Genomic DNA, 14882 nt, shown 5'->3' on the forward strand with positions numbered 1-14882 from the left:
CTGGGCGAGATACCTAATTGCAATCAATGTTTATACTGTTGCAAGCTCAAAAAAGAAAACCCCTACTAGCTCTGCAAAGGAAGGGAAACATTCAATAGCTCATAAAGGCAGAATGTTAGGGACCGGCAGGCGGACTGTGAAAACAGCATTTTTTGAAGGTATGATGGGAAAATGCCAGCCTTCGCTAAACGCCTAATAGCCTGAGCAGGAAGACGTTTCACTTCTCATTGACGCTCTAAAATTGGCCTCTTTTGATCCACAGTGCGTGACACACATACAGCCTACCTGTTTGCACCCACAGCTCAATAGGCTTTTCAGACACTTTGGTAAAAAATGATGGACGGGGGAGACATTATTGGTGAACTAACATGCATTGTTCTCCGACCTTTGTCTTCTGCTCAGCTAACTATTAACATCTCTTTCGGTTCAGATGTAAAGGAAAGAAAGAAAGGGTGGATGTAAAAATGGGTTTTTGAGGCAGTTGTTGCGTGCTGTCTGAGCCACGGAGAACTCACTTAATAAAGTTCTGATAAACTCGCTGTTTAGGCGGCTTTAGTTACGCTGTCGGGGGACAGAGACAGGAAGGGTGCAAAAAGAGAGGGGAGGCCGGGGGCAGGGTTCAGTCTGTGGTGCACCCCAAGATGAAGTGGATAATTGAGTGCAGAATAAACACTGCAGCAACCTCGGAAGCCCCCCCCCCCCCCCCCCCCCTTCAAATAAAAAGAAAAACTACAGAGAATGGAGTGAGAAACAGGGGGAAAGAGAAGGGGTGAGAGAGTAGGAAAATCCCAGCTACTCTCTGGGGGGAAAAGCTGCTATTGAAAAGCTATTAAACTTGCATTTAGCAGGATTGATTGGAAATGAAGAGGCCTATTAAAAGAGAGGGACAAGGGGACAATAGCGCGTCTCTGGCCGCCGTATGTTGCCCTCCTTTCAGCAGCTTTCTTTGCTTGGGCGGGGGGGGGGGGGACAACCCTGTCTGTTTAAGCGCTCCCACCAAGAGAAAGCAGTTCAGGGGGGGCTTAGCACTGCCTGAATAGAACCCTCTTTATCTTCCTCTGTCCCCCTTCCCTTTCATTCTCTACTGAGCAACAAAGAAAGAGAGAAGGAGAATGAGGGAAGGGTTTTTTTTAAGTCCTCTTCTCAACTCAAACAGACACCCCACTTAGATAACCAACCAACTGCCTCTCTCCCTCTCCTCCTACCTTCCCCTACGGATTAGTTACCTCTGGAGTCTTGCCATCTTCCCCTGCCAGTAGGGTTTGTAAAAACTCAATCTTTAGCATAGCGGCACAAACAGTTGGAAACCATCAAATCCCCATTCATGCAGCGTTTCTGTATGCGTGTGAAGGCAGGCCAGCCAATCCAGTGAGACTGTGCGCCATACTTAAACACAGCGCAGAACGGCGGCAGGTGTCTCTGCTGACTTTCAGCAGGCACAAACGGATGGGTCCCCCGGGAACTTTAATGGAGTTTTGATTGTTTAACATCCATTTTTACAAAAAGCACACTGAAAGAGTGGCAGATTTTTTTCTCCCCAGAAGTGTGTTTGCTTCATGTCAGCGAGCGTATAACCATATGGTCTTGAGAAAGAGTTAAATAAGTTATGAGGCGCAGCTGACTCTTCGTCTTAGAAGCCACATTTATGGGGGGAAGAAATAATATTTTCACATGTCGACCTTTCCCTTTCTCTCAGCAAGAGCCATGAAAACATGAGGGTGAGCAGACCAGTTCACGGGAGTCTGCCTCATTTTACACCTGCTGTTTTTCACAACGTTTCTTATGCTACATCTCTGCTGGCACTGCAGAAACCATACATTATCTGAAATGCCATTAGCAGTATCCTGCTTACCTAAATATTTTATAGCTATTTTGTGAATTTCAGTATGAATTGTTCATCTGCCATCATGGAAATATGAATTCTAAGAGAAGTTTTATTCACATCGTGCTTTCCCTCGTTTCTCCCAGCAGCCACCCAAGCAGCCTACTTCTCCCAGCAGCCCCAGGACCAGGTGGTTGTATCCGGTCAGTCAGTGACTCTACCCTGTGTCATTGTGGGATACCGGGGAATGGTACAATGGACCAAAGATGGCCTGGCACTGGGTGGAGAAAGAGACCTACCAGGTATTATCACAGACCCTGTATGTTTGTCTGTCTTTCTTTTCTCTACCACTCTGTGTGTGTTTATTGCTCTCTGTCTCTATCTGTCTTGCCGCGATCAATGCCAGGTCTCATTAGAAACCAAGTCTCTCTATGTCAACCACTGGAGTTTTACGCAAATGAATGTTTAGAGAACAATGTACAGCAGACAGGTCGGCTACATGCGCACACACCAAACTTTAATTTGTTGTTTAGCATTTTAAGGGTCTTGTAGGAAGGTAGATAATCAATTGGCTTTTGTCACGCACTGACATTTAAATGTGTGGCAGGCTAGAGAGAAGGTGGAGAGGCTTCGTCTTGACCTTAGCCACCCCATCTTAATTGTGTCGGTCTTTAAAAGGACAGACTCCTCACGCCGCAGCCCTCTCACGTGTTGCATTTCCAGCCTCATGCTGCTCTGCTAACACAACGGCTCAATGCCTGGCTCAGTAAGGTGCGGCTTGCTTTCATTTTGTGTCTTAAAGAGCCTTGCCATTTTCCTTTCGCCTTTGTTCAACATACAAGTCTGTTCATTTTATAGTCCTTTCATTATGTGTTTTTTTTTGTTGGGTGGTTTGTTTGTCTCTGACTCTATTCTCTGTGCTGGCTTCACGCAGGCTGGACACGCTATTCCTTAATGGCGACCCGCTATCAGGCGAGCACAGCTTGCTGATCGATTCAGCAGAGTTGGAGGATGACGCGGTGTATGAGTGTCAGGCTACACAAGCAGGACTGCGCTCCCACCGTGCCAAGCTCACTGTACTAGGTAAGATACACAGCTCAGGCATGATCCTCACAGCCAGCCCTCGTGCCAAGGCTGGCATCGCTCTGGAACAATCAGGGGAGTGTCTTCATCACAAACACAGAAACATGTAGACAAATCTGCAAATTACACATGTGCAACACACGAAAGATAATCACATTTAAAACACAACTTAACATGGACAAATTCAAAAAATACACCAAATGTTGTTTAATTTGCAATTCCTAATACAATCTCTTATCACCAATCAAAGATAACCCCGTTGCAAATCTAGTTTCCTGGTTTAAAATCATGTCCTGAAAGCATAATTCAAGACTCAGCCAAGATTTATCTAGAAAAAAAAAAGGAAACCCCTCTGCTCTCAGTAGCGATAATCAAGACTATGGACGTCTAGGATAATGTGATTGCTGCAGTCACAAACGAGTTGTGTAGTCGCTTGAAAGTCAGGGTCTGCACAGTTAGCACATTTTCCAGTGCAAGGCGGTTTTTACATTAACATGATGTGAGTGATCTACTTCTTCACACAGAATCCAGAGGTGGAGGGTGGGGGTGTGTGGTCTTGGGGGAATTGGAATTGGCAAAGCACTGCTGGCATCTGGTGGCATGCAAAGGAACATCACTCTGTTAATTTGTCCTGTCAATTGTTCACATATTCACCTACATGCAAGTATTAAACAGAAATAAGGGAAAAAGCTCACAGAGGGCACAAAATATGCAGGCGTGATGCTGCAGCTCCTGCTACAACACAATGGAAAGCTTTCAACACAGAGCCTGTCCTTGAATATATCTGTTGCCATTAAGGTGTGAACTCATGAGGGTGATGAGTGGTACAGATAGGGTTGCCATGGAAAGGCAAGCTGACTGACATCACAAGCAGTATGCAGGAGCATTTTCCACTAAACAAATAGATTCAGAAAGCTCACCTTTCTGTGTCTACTGTCAGAGGGGCACATAGCACTGCCCTCACCGCATGCCCACACACATGGCCATGTGGAGGCAGCACACAAAAAGTTGATGAAACTGACACTTGTGCATTTAATGCACTCCGAAAGACCAAAGCTGCTAGTCCATGAACATAATATGCATTTCATAATTAGGCCTATATATAGGAAACCATGTGAATCGCTCAGGAACCTTTATGTTTATGTGTGGACATAAGAGTGTTAAAGAGAGAGAAGAGGAAGCATTATCTCTGCACATGCCTGTGTGTGTGTGTGTGTGTGTGTGTGTGTGTGTGTGTGTGTGTGTGTGTGTGTGTGTGTGTGTGTGTGTGTGTGTGTGTGTGTGTGTGTGTGTGTGTGTGTGTGTGTGTGTGTGTGTGTGTGTGTGTGTGTGTGTGTGTGTGTGTGTGTGTGTGTAAATCAATGTGGCCAGATGAGACCAAAGCAATCCTGCACAGTCAAAGGAGTCAACGGCGGGAGTGCAGTCAGGGGAATCGGCATGGAAATTAAAATCACCTAGCACTCGGATTCCATTAGTGTCCATGCCGCGGCAGCGGAAGGACCTCTGACAATTCAGATATACACAGTGAAATTGGTTCGGTAGAGGGAGCGAGAAAGGCCAGCACAAACCCCATGTTTACGCCCTTCTCATATTGGTTGGGGAGATAGACGCCTTCATCAGGGGTGGCACGCTTGGCTTGCCAGTGGTGCGTGCGAAACCATGCAAATAAATGAACAAATAAGCAATTCAGTTGAAACATCACTCCGCAACAGTAAGAGCAAATAGAGTAATAATGCTACTCCCAAGAAAGGAAATAAATATGGTTGAGTCTGTTTTCCTTCCAAATGACAACTGTTCTCTGTTTTTTTCCTGTCTGAAACTACACCTTGTTAAACACGGGACATAAGAAGATATTGTTTGCCTCTTTTGCTGTTGCAATATATTGATGCTGAGCTAAGAGCAACAGCAAGCTCAATAACAGTATGACTTCTTTGTGGCTATGCGCTGGCCTGGAGCTGTAATGCCTTCTTTTTTTGTTTAGAGTGGTATGTTTGTTCTGCTTTACAGTTCCTCCTTCAGACCCTGTGGTGGAGGGTGGACCTGTTGTACGTCTTAAGGCCCACACACCACACAATCTCACCTGCAGAGCCTCAGGAGCCAAACCTGCTGCTGAGATCACCTGGTACAGAGATGGAGAGGTCATGGAGACCGCAATTTATTCCAAGGTACAGTGAAACATTTCTATGCCCAAGCATTAGCCTTCAATCACTAACACCCACACAATAATATGTAACAGTGGGTAGAAATAAATGCAAAGCTATTCAAAACAGAACTATTTTCTCTTAGGGTATGATACTCTTTCTCTTCTGTTGCACTTTTTTATTTTTCTCATCTTTCTCCGATGGTCTCACAGTTTTTTTTTTCACCACCCTTCTCGCACAATTTGTTCGCTCACTCTCTGCAGTCCCCCTCCCATATTCACTCATGCCTGACCCCCCCCCCAACCCCTCCCTGCTCCTCTGCCTCCCCTCACTCGCTTACCCTCACCACCCCCCCCCCCAACCCCTCCCACCTCCTCCTCTGCCTCCCCTCACTCGCTAACCCTCTCTAAAAACCCCCCCCCCCTCCCCCCTCCTTTGCTCGCTAATGCAGCGACACTACAGCATAACTGGAGCATGCCAAAGCTCAGACAGGCATGAGTGTTTCATACAGTAGAGTTTCTGCAGAGAAGAAATCACCCACAACAATGCAGAAACACAATGGGGATGCGCCGGAGCGTAAGCCAGCCACGGCTGGGAAAGTGTCACATTTTTCATGCTCTCTGACCACGCTAAACGACGCTAAACACCACATTTAAGGAGGCGAGCGCCTGTAGCGAGAAGGGAGGGAAGGGGATTGGAGGGGGAAGGGGGGGAAAGGGGAAGAAGAATACAGGAGGGAAAAAAGAATATAGAGTTAACTAGTGAGATAGCTTTGTGGAAAACTGAGCATTTCCAACATTAAGCATGAGACTGGGGACAGAATGAGCTTTGTCCTAGTGAGTGGTGGTGACAGTCAGGGAGTGATGTGATTTGATCTAGCATAAAAGTGCTTTTTGTGTGTCTTGCTGAGGAAGTGAAAGCCTGTGTCCATTGATTTGGCTGTCCAGGGAAAAGGCTCAGCTTGCCCTTGCTTTCTTCCTAAGAAGTGTGACATTTCTTCCTCACTGTCACCACCTAAAAAAAAAAAACAGACACGCAGGCACCTTGGCCATCACATTTTTTTCCCTTTGTATGTGTGTGTGAGGAAGAGAGGTGGAAGAGAGGGAGAAAGTGAGAGAGCAGTGAGCCATATCCTCAGAATCTACACCTTTCCTCACTTAGGCGTATTGATTTCTGTGAGCAGTAAATAGATTTAAAAGATGATGACAAACAAGGAGCGCTGACGGGGAACACTCTCAGAAATGTGGGAACAGCACAATATCCCCTGCTGCATCATAAAATTTATGATTTAACTGCCATGCCAAAGAACGGGATGGCAATTTTAACGCTGCGCACATGAAAAAATAAGACCTGCAGTATCATAGAGATATTTTCCGAAGTGGTGCCATCGTAAATGGCAAGTGACTTGCTTGTGCGCCATTGAGCAGTTCTGCATGATTATAATAGAGTCTCTCCATAGTTTTACAAAAGCATAGTTTGTAAACTGTTGCTTGGACATAAGGGAGCATCTAACGATTGTTGCTCAACTCTACAGACACTGTTGGAGGATGGGAAGAAGGAGTCGGCTGTCAGTATGCTTCCAATCATCCCTGAGGATGGCGACTCTGGCCGCACCTACACATGCAGGGTTCTTAACCCAGCTGCCCCAGCCGGACGACAGACATCAGTCACTATCAATGTCCAGCGTGAGTGTCTCAGCATCAGCTTTCCTACAAAGACCGTCGAAAATATCAAAATATTGTAGCAGGGTGCATGCTATGTGCGGTAATCTGTAAAGCACATTCGATTCTGTTGACTGTGAAAAGGTGAGCGGTGGCAATAAGATTACTAAATCCAATTCGCGTCAGTAACATGAAGGTTTTCCTTCCCACAGACCCTCCTTCGGTGACTCTATCAGTCCAACCTCAGACTGTGACCGAGGGAGCCAAGGTTCTCTTTATCTGCTCTGCTTCGGCCAATCCTGAAATCACCGGTTACAGGTATCCATCCTGCATATTCATCCCAATCTCTCACTCTGAGCCAGCAGTCTTAAGATGATGATACAGCATAATCGTGCAACTACTTGAAGACGTTATATGCTGCCAACATGCCAGCCAGAGTAAAAATGTCATCCAAAATTAAGCAGTACAAGCATGCAAGTGTTTTGTAGATTCATGGGGATGAATGGGCTGCTTGATTGGCAGCGTGTGATTGTGATTGGCACAAGCCATGAATCAGCTAATAACCACTTTGATACGCATGGCTAAGTACCTTCCCTGTAACTAATACGTCTGTATAATGTGATTATTCATCTGTCCCAGGTGGTCGAAAGGAGGAGTACCCATCTCTGAAGCAAACGGGGACAGCCTAGAGGTGACAGTGGACTACTCTTACTTTACAGACCCTGTCTCTTGTGAGGTGTCCAACTCTGTGGGCAGCACCAATGTCAGCACCCTGGTCGATGTCCAATGTGAGTATAATATAATACAGTGTGGTTAAATTGTGTAGTTGTGTATTCTGAGAATGTCTCAAGCTACACGTTATTATGAAAGTAGTCTCTCATTGATTGTAAGTGGCTGTCTGTGTCGCTTCACCCTAGTTGGCCCCAGACTGCTGTCGGAGCCTAAGCCAATGACTGTGGATATAGGAATGGATGCGGCCTTTACTTGCGCATGGACCGGAAACCCTCCTCTGACCCTTGCCTGGACCAAGCAGGGCTCCAGTGTGGTAAGGCAACAAACACTAGTTACCACCTTAACGTGGCGGAAAAGCTTCAACACCATCCCTCCAGAGAGAAACATTCGCACATGGCCTTGAGGCACGAATCCCTCATACCCCACACACCCCCCCTCGCCAAAACATTCTTTTTTCAGGTTGAATCTTCAACACCTCGTCTCTCCATGCTCCCTGAGGGCTAAAGCCTCTGGCAGAAAATGTCTATCCACTGACAGATTCATACACCATCATCAGGGCACATGATATGCTGTCATAACTCTAATCAATTGATAAATCAATCAGTCAACAAGTGAGCCGAGCAGTGGTTCCAACTAACAGAATTAGTACATGTGCAGCATTCCAGCCTTTTAGTTCACTTTTTTTTTTAAGTTGGGCTGTATGAGGTACTTATCCATAATCAGCGTATTAGCACGCCTGCGTATTGGAGAAGCAGGGAGGAGGCAGCAGCTAAACACGTATTAACCACCTAACAAAAAAAAGGTGTCTTAGTGTACATATATGTGTATGCTATAACTATTACCTATGCTCTCCTCAAAGCAACCACATTCCATTGCTAAAAACAGTAGCCTTTACCTCACAGAAGACGGGTGTTGCTGCTCTACCACTGCCTCGATCGGTTAGTTTGTTAGTTTTGTAGTTACTAACCCTTTACAGCCAAAAAGTCACACAATAACACAAACAAACTAATTGTATCAGTGGTACAAAAGCAACCACTGTCAGTAAAATTACTGTTCTTGCCATTGAGTCTGGTTGTGAGAGGGTAAAACAGATTCAGTCCATGCATACATTTAAATAGTATGTCTGACAGCAAGGTAAAGTGGTGAAAATCTAGTTAAGTTGCTGCCCCTATCCTCGGCAGTACATTGCTTAACTCGATTGTCAGGACTGCTGCCTGCTGCTCCAAACTGGGGGTGTGCCGGCCGATGGATAAGTACATAATTCAACCCCACTTTAAAAAAAAAATTAGAACTATCCCTTAAAAAAGGCCCAGCTGCACTTGAGTATCCATTTCCTCAAAGTCAATTTCGTAGGTGGAACAAATGGGACACTTCCACCTTTTTTTTTACATCATCCTGGTAAAAGTCTTCTCAGCACACACACACCAACTGTGGGAACATCCCATAGGAGCTTCTCTCCTGGCGACTAATATAATTTCTGAGGCGATGCTGAAGAAAAAACACTGCCAGTAAAGAATGCTGCGGGATGGCGTGAGCGATGCAGTCATCTCGAAGAGTGAGAGCTTTTAGCCTTACTGAGGGAAAACGTGTAGGCAATTTTCTAATCCACCCACTGCCACTGTCCCTCACACAGCCACGAGTAATGGATTAATTGGGTTACTCCATAAGTGTGTTGAAATAAAAAAAATAAAAAAATGGAGAGAGTGAGAGGGGATGTAGGGAGGGAGGAGATCGGGTAAATGGATTAATCACAGCTTGATGGAATGACAGGATCAATGAGCTGAGGGGTGAGTGAGTGTAGCAGCTCCAAAGGCTGAGGCCCACTCACGCCATAGTGGGCTCTGTTCTGTCCCCACTGTTTAATTACAACAATCTCCTCGGCAGCACGGTCACTCAGCAGTGGCTGGAGTGTTTAATGCTGTGATTAAAGCTCTTCACAATGAAATTAAACTCAAACCACCAGCATTTGTTACACTGGTCAGCCCACCTCTGTGCTGCCTCCACAATGAGTTGGCCACTTATAAAGGTCCCGGTTTCCAGTCAGTCTCTTCTCACGACCGCCTTTGCTCTTTCTTGCTTCTTCTCTCTCTAACACACTTCTCACTTGTCTCTCTGGATTCCTCACTAGGTGCTCAGTAATGGCAACACCTTGCAGCTGAAGGCTGTTACCCAGGAGGATGCTGGAACATACACCTGCAAGGCCATCGTACCCCGGATTGGAGTTGCAGAAAGAGATGTCATGCTAACTGTAAATGGTGAGTGGCTTCTTTTGATTGCTTGTAATGCATGGACTGATGGGTTGAATAAGTAGCATCAAAACTGATACCTGGTAATCTGGCATTGGTCGATGTTTCGAAAATATTCTCTTTCTTTCATCCTCACAACAGGCCCGCCTATCATAACAGCTGACGCCACACAGCACGCCGTCAAGCACTCCAAGGGCAAGCTGGAGTGCCGGGTGGGAAGCAGCCCCCCGCCTGATAAGATTGTAAGTGAGCTCTTTTATTTGGGTTACGTGTCATTCATGTACGCTTGGGGAGCTCACATACTCCATGTTCCTCCTCGCCCCGCCCAGGTGAGAGCGATCAGTCTGTGCGGCTTTACCCCTAACCTCACCTTCACACCTTTTGCACCAACACATCTCCACCTCACATGCTCACACACATATTCACAACTGTAATTGCGCCGACACTGACTGGAGAGCCAAGTCGAGTTAGGGGAGCTGTGGGAGACCGGCTTCCTGCAGGTTTCAGCCAAACCGCATTCAATTAGCGGCCCAAGAGGCATCACACGGCTGACCCTGTTGAACTACTGAACGTACGCTGGGCTGAGAGAGGATAATTAGGGTGTGAGGAGGAGTGAGAGACAGGTGCCCTGCTGGCCTTGCGCTAGAGGCAGCAGAGAGGAGCTGTATTTCACAGTGCAGCTACCTAACCCTCCTTAGGCTTCACCTGCAGGGCAGACGTGGGAGGCAGCTTAAACATGAGCCTGTGAGCTGTGTCAGCCACGGAGCATCTCAGAGGTCGGCAGAGAGAAAGCAGAACAGAGAGAGGGAGCGGTGTTCAGTCAGCAGCAGGCCCAGGGATCTAAGGATAAACAGCCAGGCAGGCGCCTGGTTCGCTCACCAGTGAGGAATTCTTCACAGAAAAAAGTGACTTACTCCCTGTTGTCTTTTTCTCCTGCTCCTCTCTCAGGTGTGGACTTTCGGAGACATGAGCCTGTCCTCTGGTTCTTCCGGTCGGTACTCAGTGCAGACAGTGACCAGCGACCACGGAGTCCTGTCTTCCCTGGTGCTATCTGAGACTCTGGTGCAGGATTTCCAGCTGCGCTACAACTGCACTGCCTGGAACCGCTTCGGCACCGGCACAGCCCTGGTCACACTGAAGGAGCAAGGTACAAACTTGAAACGGTTAACAATCCCCCACCCTAGCCCCTGCACAGGTTATAGTGATATTCTCAATCCTTGCTGAGATTAGGTGAAAGCAAAGCTCCCGTCTTGTGCTTATCTTAATTATACTCCTCTAATCGATATGATTTAATCAGCAGATGGTTCCTTTAATGAATATGTTTGCCCCATAACATAGTTATTGATTGGGGACAAAAGTCAATTAGAGGAAGCCACACGCGTTTGCGGTTGGACTCATATCACTGTCTCAGAGCCAAGTTCGGCATCTCAAATTGGGCAGTAGTGCTACTACACTGAGGCTAGTGGAAGCCTTTGTTGCAGCAGACACCAAAAATAAGGTCCTCGCCAGCAATTTACATCAACGTTGCAGAGTGGGGTCTCCAGAGAAATGGGCAGCGGTATCTCCTGGAATCTCTAATTAGATTACCGTCTGTTGCTTCATTGCATGTCAGGCCTTGTTACCCTTCTTTCAGAGAGATTAGAGACAATAGCCATGCTGTTGGATGCCGGATCGCCCGCATAAAGCATACGCTAGCTGTGAGCTTGCCGGGGCTTACCACAGATGAATCTATATAGGCGCTGACGTTTCTGGGATTAGCGGGACAAATGAATGGATCTCTTTCTTTCTTTCGCTCTGCACATTCTTGACACTGACACATATGTTTTACTATCTCTCTTTTCATCCCTCTCCTTCTCTTCAAAATTCATCTCCCCCCACCCTCCCTATGCCACACTTTTTTTTCTATCGCTGTTTTTTTGTCACAGAGGCCCTGCCTATGTTGATAATTGTCGGCGGAGCAGTAGGTGGAGGCTGTGTCCTGCTCATCTGTGTCATCACTCTGGTCTCCCTCTGCTGCAGGCACACAGGCAAAGGTGAGCTCAACGGTCAGTATGGGCGACGGGGGTCAACAGCCAATTCTTCGAATCAAACAGATTGAAGTTTTTTTTCATTTGTGAGCTGAAAATTGCACGGTTTTGTTTTAATTTTTGTGCCGTATCACACTAGGATGAAATGTACATGTCTGCCTGTTAATATCAAGTAAAGCAGCTAATTTTCAATCCCCACAGGTAAAAGGTGCACACGTCTTTCCAAGAGTGACATCAGAGTTCAGATCGTTCACAGTGACCACAACGCTACACGTGGCAATGATGACGAGGAGGACGTCAAAGAACCCATGGTAAATTTCTTTTCCTTCTTGGTCTTTGTATGCCATGTTAATGTCTCTATGGATGGTTAGGGAAATTTCACATTAACACTAATGCAATGCACAGACTTTTTTTTAGGTCTTGCTCATCCTAGTAATTTTTCAAAAATGCTTGGTCTTCCCTCAGGCACCCAACAGCAGCGAGTCTCCTGGGACATCGCGCACAGAACACAGCGACCTCCTGGAAGAGGAGGAGGATGAAAGATCGGACATCAAGGTAAAACTGTTGTAAATACTCACTCAAAGAAGCTAAATAGCAAGAATGCACTATTTTCATTCATTAATACTGAACTAAGCTAAATTCATGATTTATTTTTCTTTGTCCTTCTTATAGGACCCCACCAATGGCTATTACAATGTCCGTGGCCATGAAGACCGTAATATCCGCAGCAGTGGATTCTCTGAATACGTGCCCAACACTCGGCCAGTCTACACTCCATCGCAGCTGCCTTCCCCGAGCCCCATGTATGGTCAGCATGGCACCCAGCCTCGTGTCTATGACTTCTCCCATCGATATGCAACCACCACAGCAGGCAGAACCGCGTATGAACAGCAGCAAGCTGCTCAGCAGCAGCCTGCCCAGCCAGCCAGCATTTACCCTACTGATCCCCTCTACAGTGGCTCTGCTTACCTACCTGCTACCTATGGTCGCGCCTTCACCAGCTACGTTAAGCCCGCTTCCTATGAGAAGGTGGATGCGTATGACCAATCAGATCAGGCCAGCAAGGTGTCCAGCTCATCTCGCTTCTCTTATGCCTCCTCACAAGTATCCTCCCAGCAGTCTGACTATGGCCGGCCTTCACAACGTATGCAGACGCATGTCTGATTAGACAAAAGAAGAGTACAGGAGCAGCGAGTAGATAACCGTTGTCAACTCCACATACAAGTGTGGCTGGACTAACATGAACACAGACTTACTTTACTCGGACGGTCCTTCAAGGACATGTTTGGACAGTATTTGGAGGGAGCTATGTGTTTACTGGGGGTTATGGGATAACCAACCTGTATTTGTTGTGATGGATGGCGGGATCTACAATAATGCTAACTGTAGAGCTCCTGAGCTGGAAAATTCAGCAGATTGTGATGTTCAAGTAAAACTTATGATTACAGTGTGATACCTCACCAGATTATCTCTACATGATGACCACCCAAACCTGTGGAGATATTCGGTCAACTAAGGAAATAAATCAAATGCATCTCCTGAATTTGGGTGGCCAAAATGACTGGGGTAGCTGTTTACCTGCCTTTCAGAGTTTACTTTGTGTCAAACACGACCTCTAAAATACTTTGGAAGATATTACAAGCGAAGACATATTTGAGGAAAAAAACAGATATGAACGACCTATTGTTGTCTGTCATTTGGTGTTTTGTTGGCATGCGAAAGGAATTCTAAGCACATTTGTGTCTCTATCATCCACAAAAGACTGAGCTATCCACATCCAGAGACAGACATAACTATTCTGCACAACAGGCTAGCTCTACTGACCAACAAGTGCTACAGGCACTGTACTGTATGAAGAGTTTAATCAGTGGTGGAATACTTCTGGCCTGGGCTGTATTCCTGGAGCTCCTTCTAATAATAATCCTAACACATTGGGCATAGCTGTGTTGCTTACCAGTGGATAAAAGAAGGAGATATGAAGAGAATGTGTATTTTAGCCATCATTGTTATGGAGGCCTATATGTTAACTGTGTGTTGTACCAAGATGGACAAGGTGAGGCCATGAAACCCAAAGATGGTGATAATTGTAAAGGGGAGAACAGGGGCTTAGACTGAATACTGATGTCCTACCCCTGGTACTGTTTTCTGATTGTAAAATGAAGAGAAGGCTAATACCAGAACAATCAAAAGTGGTGATTTGGAAAATGGTGGCAATCTTGAACTCGAAATAAACTTGAATGCGATGCCATCTTTAGCAGGCTGTGTGGGGGGAAGATGTGTAAGGCAGTCCCTAGGGTGGACCATAAAGTCTCAAGTTTTACAAATCAATCAAATTGTCTCAATATGTTTACAAGAAACAGTACTACCCTGAAACACTAAGTATCTGTACAAATGGCAGAGCCCATACTTCTCTCATACTTTTCTCTGTTGCATGCAAATGATGTGTCTAGTGAAAATCTTCAGCGTTTATCTTCATGTCCATTTCATGTTTGAGACATTGGTTTCTGCACCTGGCCCAGTTGCATTCCACTTCCTGGATGTTTCAGTATGGACGCCTGTACTGCCATTTGTCTAAAAAGCTGTTACCAGGCAGCCTGACGAGAGAACAAATGTCATTTAAAAGTGAGGAGGCAAACATCATCGCTTGTCTTTATTTTTATATTTTATATAAGCCTTAATGTACAGCGTGTAAGCTGCTCTATTGTAAAGTAACTTTATATACATATGTATCTATCTTGGTTGATTTTGGGGGGTTCACAGATTTTCTTCTTTAAGTTGTTCATCAATCATTGAATGCAGTTACTATGCTTTTTTGGAAACGCAACTAATTGCCATTTGTTTGTTCATTCTTTTAATAATGTATTAAGCATTTTATTTGCTAAAAATGAGCTATCGTTGCTTGTACCTTTGTACACATATTTATATTTAAATAAAACCATTTCCGATAAAGAAGTGGCTGGTGGAGATCCTGAGAGTTAATCAGCCCGGTGAGTAGCTTCATTGGGCATGGGGAACAGCAACAAACAACAATGATGAATACATAAATTAGCAGCACTGTCTATGTTGATTTTCCTATTCCCACAGTGGTGTGCTGCTTTTAATGAAGACAGATGAGATAGTGGAACCCCCACTGTATGTGTATCCACCTCCCAAAGTCGGTGTGCCCGTCT

At 45.8% G+C, this 14882-nt stretch overlaps 1 protein-coding gene across 1 annotated transcript in view; it reads left to right on the forward strand.

The window, feature by feature from the left end:
• kirrel3l (kirre like nephrin family adhesion molecule 3, like) overlaps nt 1-14600 on the forward strand; it is a 33182-nt gene extending 18582 nt beyond the window's left edge. Inside the window, 15 exon segments of the mRNA XM_083918298.1 lie at nt 1969-2124; nt 2757-2774; nt 2777-2905; nt 4913-5070; nt 6581-6731; nt 6920-7025; nt 7347-7495; nt 7625-7752; nt 9568-9694; nt 9827-9927; nt 10634-10832; nt 11611-11718; nt 11914-12023; nt 12178-12267; nt 12385-14600. Of these exon segments, the coding sequence (XP_083774424.1) occupies nt 1969-2124; nt 2757-2774; nt 2777-2905; nt 4913-5070; nt 6581-6731; nt 6920-7025; nt 7347-7495; nt 7625-7752; nt 9568-9694; nt 9827-9927; nt 10634-10832; nt 11611-11718; nt 11914-12023; nt 12178-12267; nt 12385-12876 (2222 nt within the window). The 3' untranslated portion in view covers nt 12877-14600.
• The last annotated feature ends 282 nt before the right edge of the window (nt 14601-14882 follow it).

The sequence above is a fragment of the Echiichthys vipera genome (assembly GCF_963691815.1).
Source record: "Echiichthys vipera genome assembly, chromosome: 8".
Classification (NCBI taxonomy): Eukaryota; Metazoa; Chordata; class Actinopteri; order Perciformes; family Trachinidae; genus Echiichthys; species Echiichthys vipera.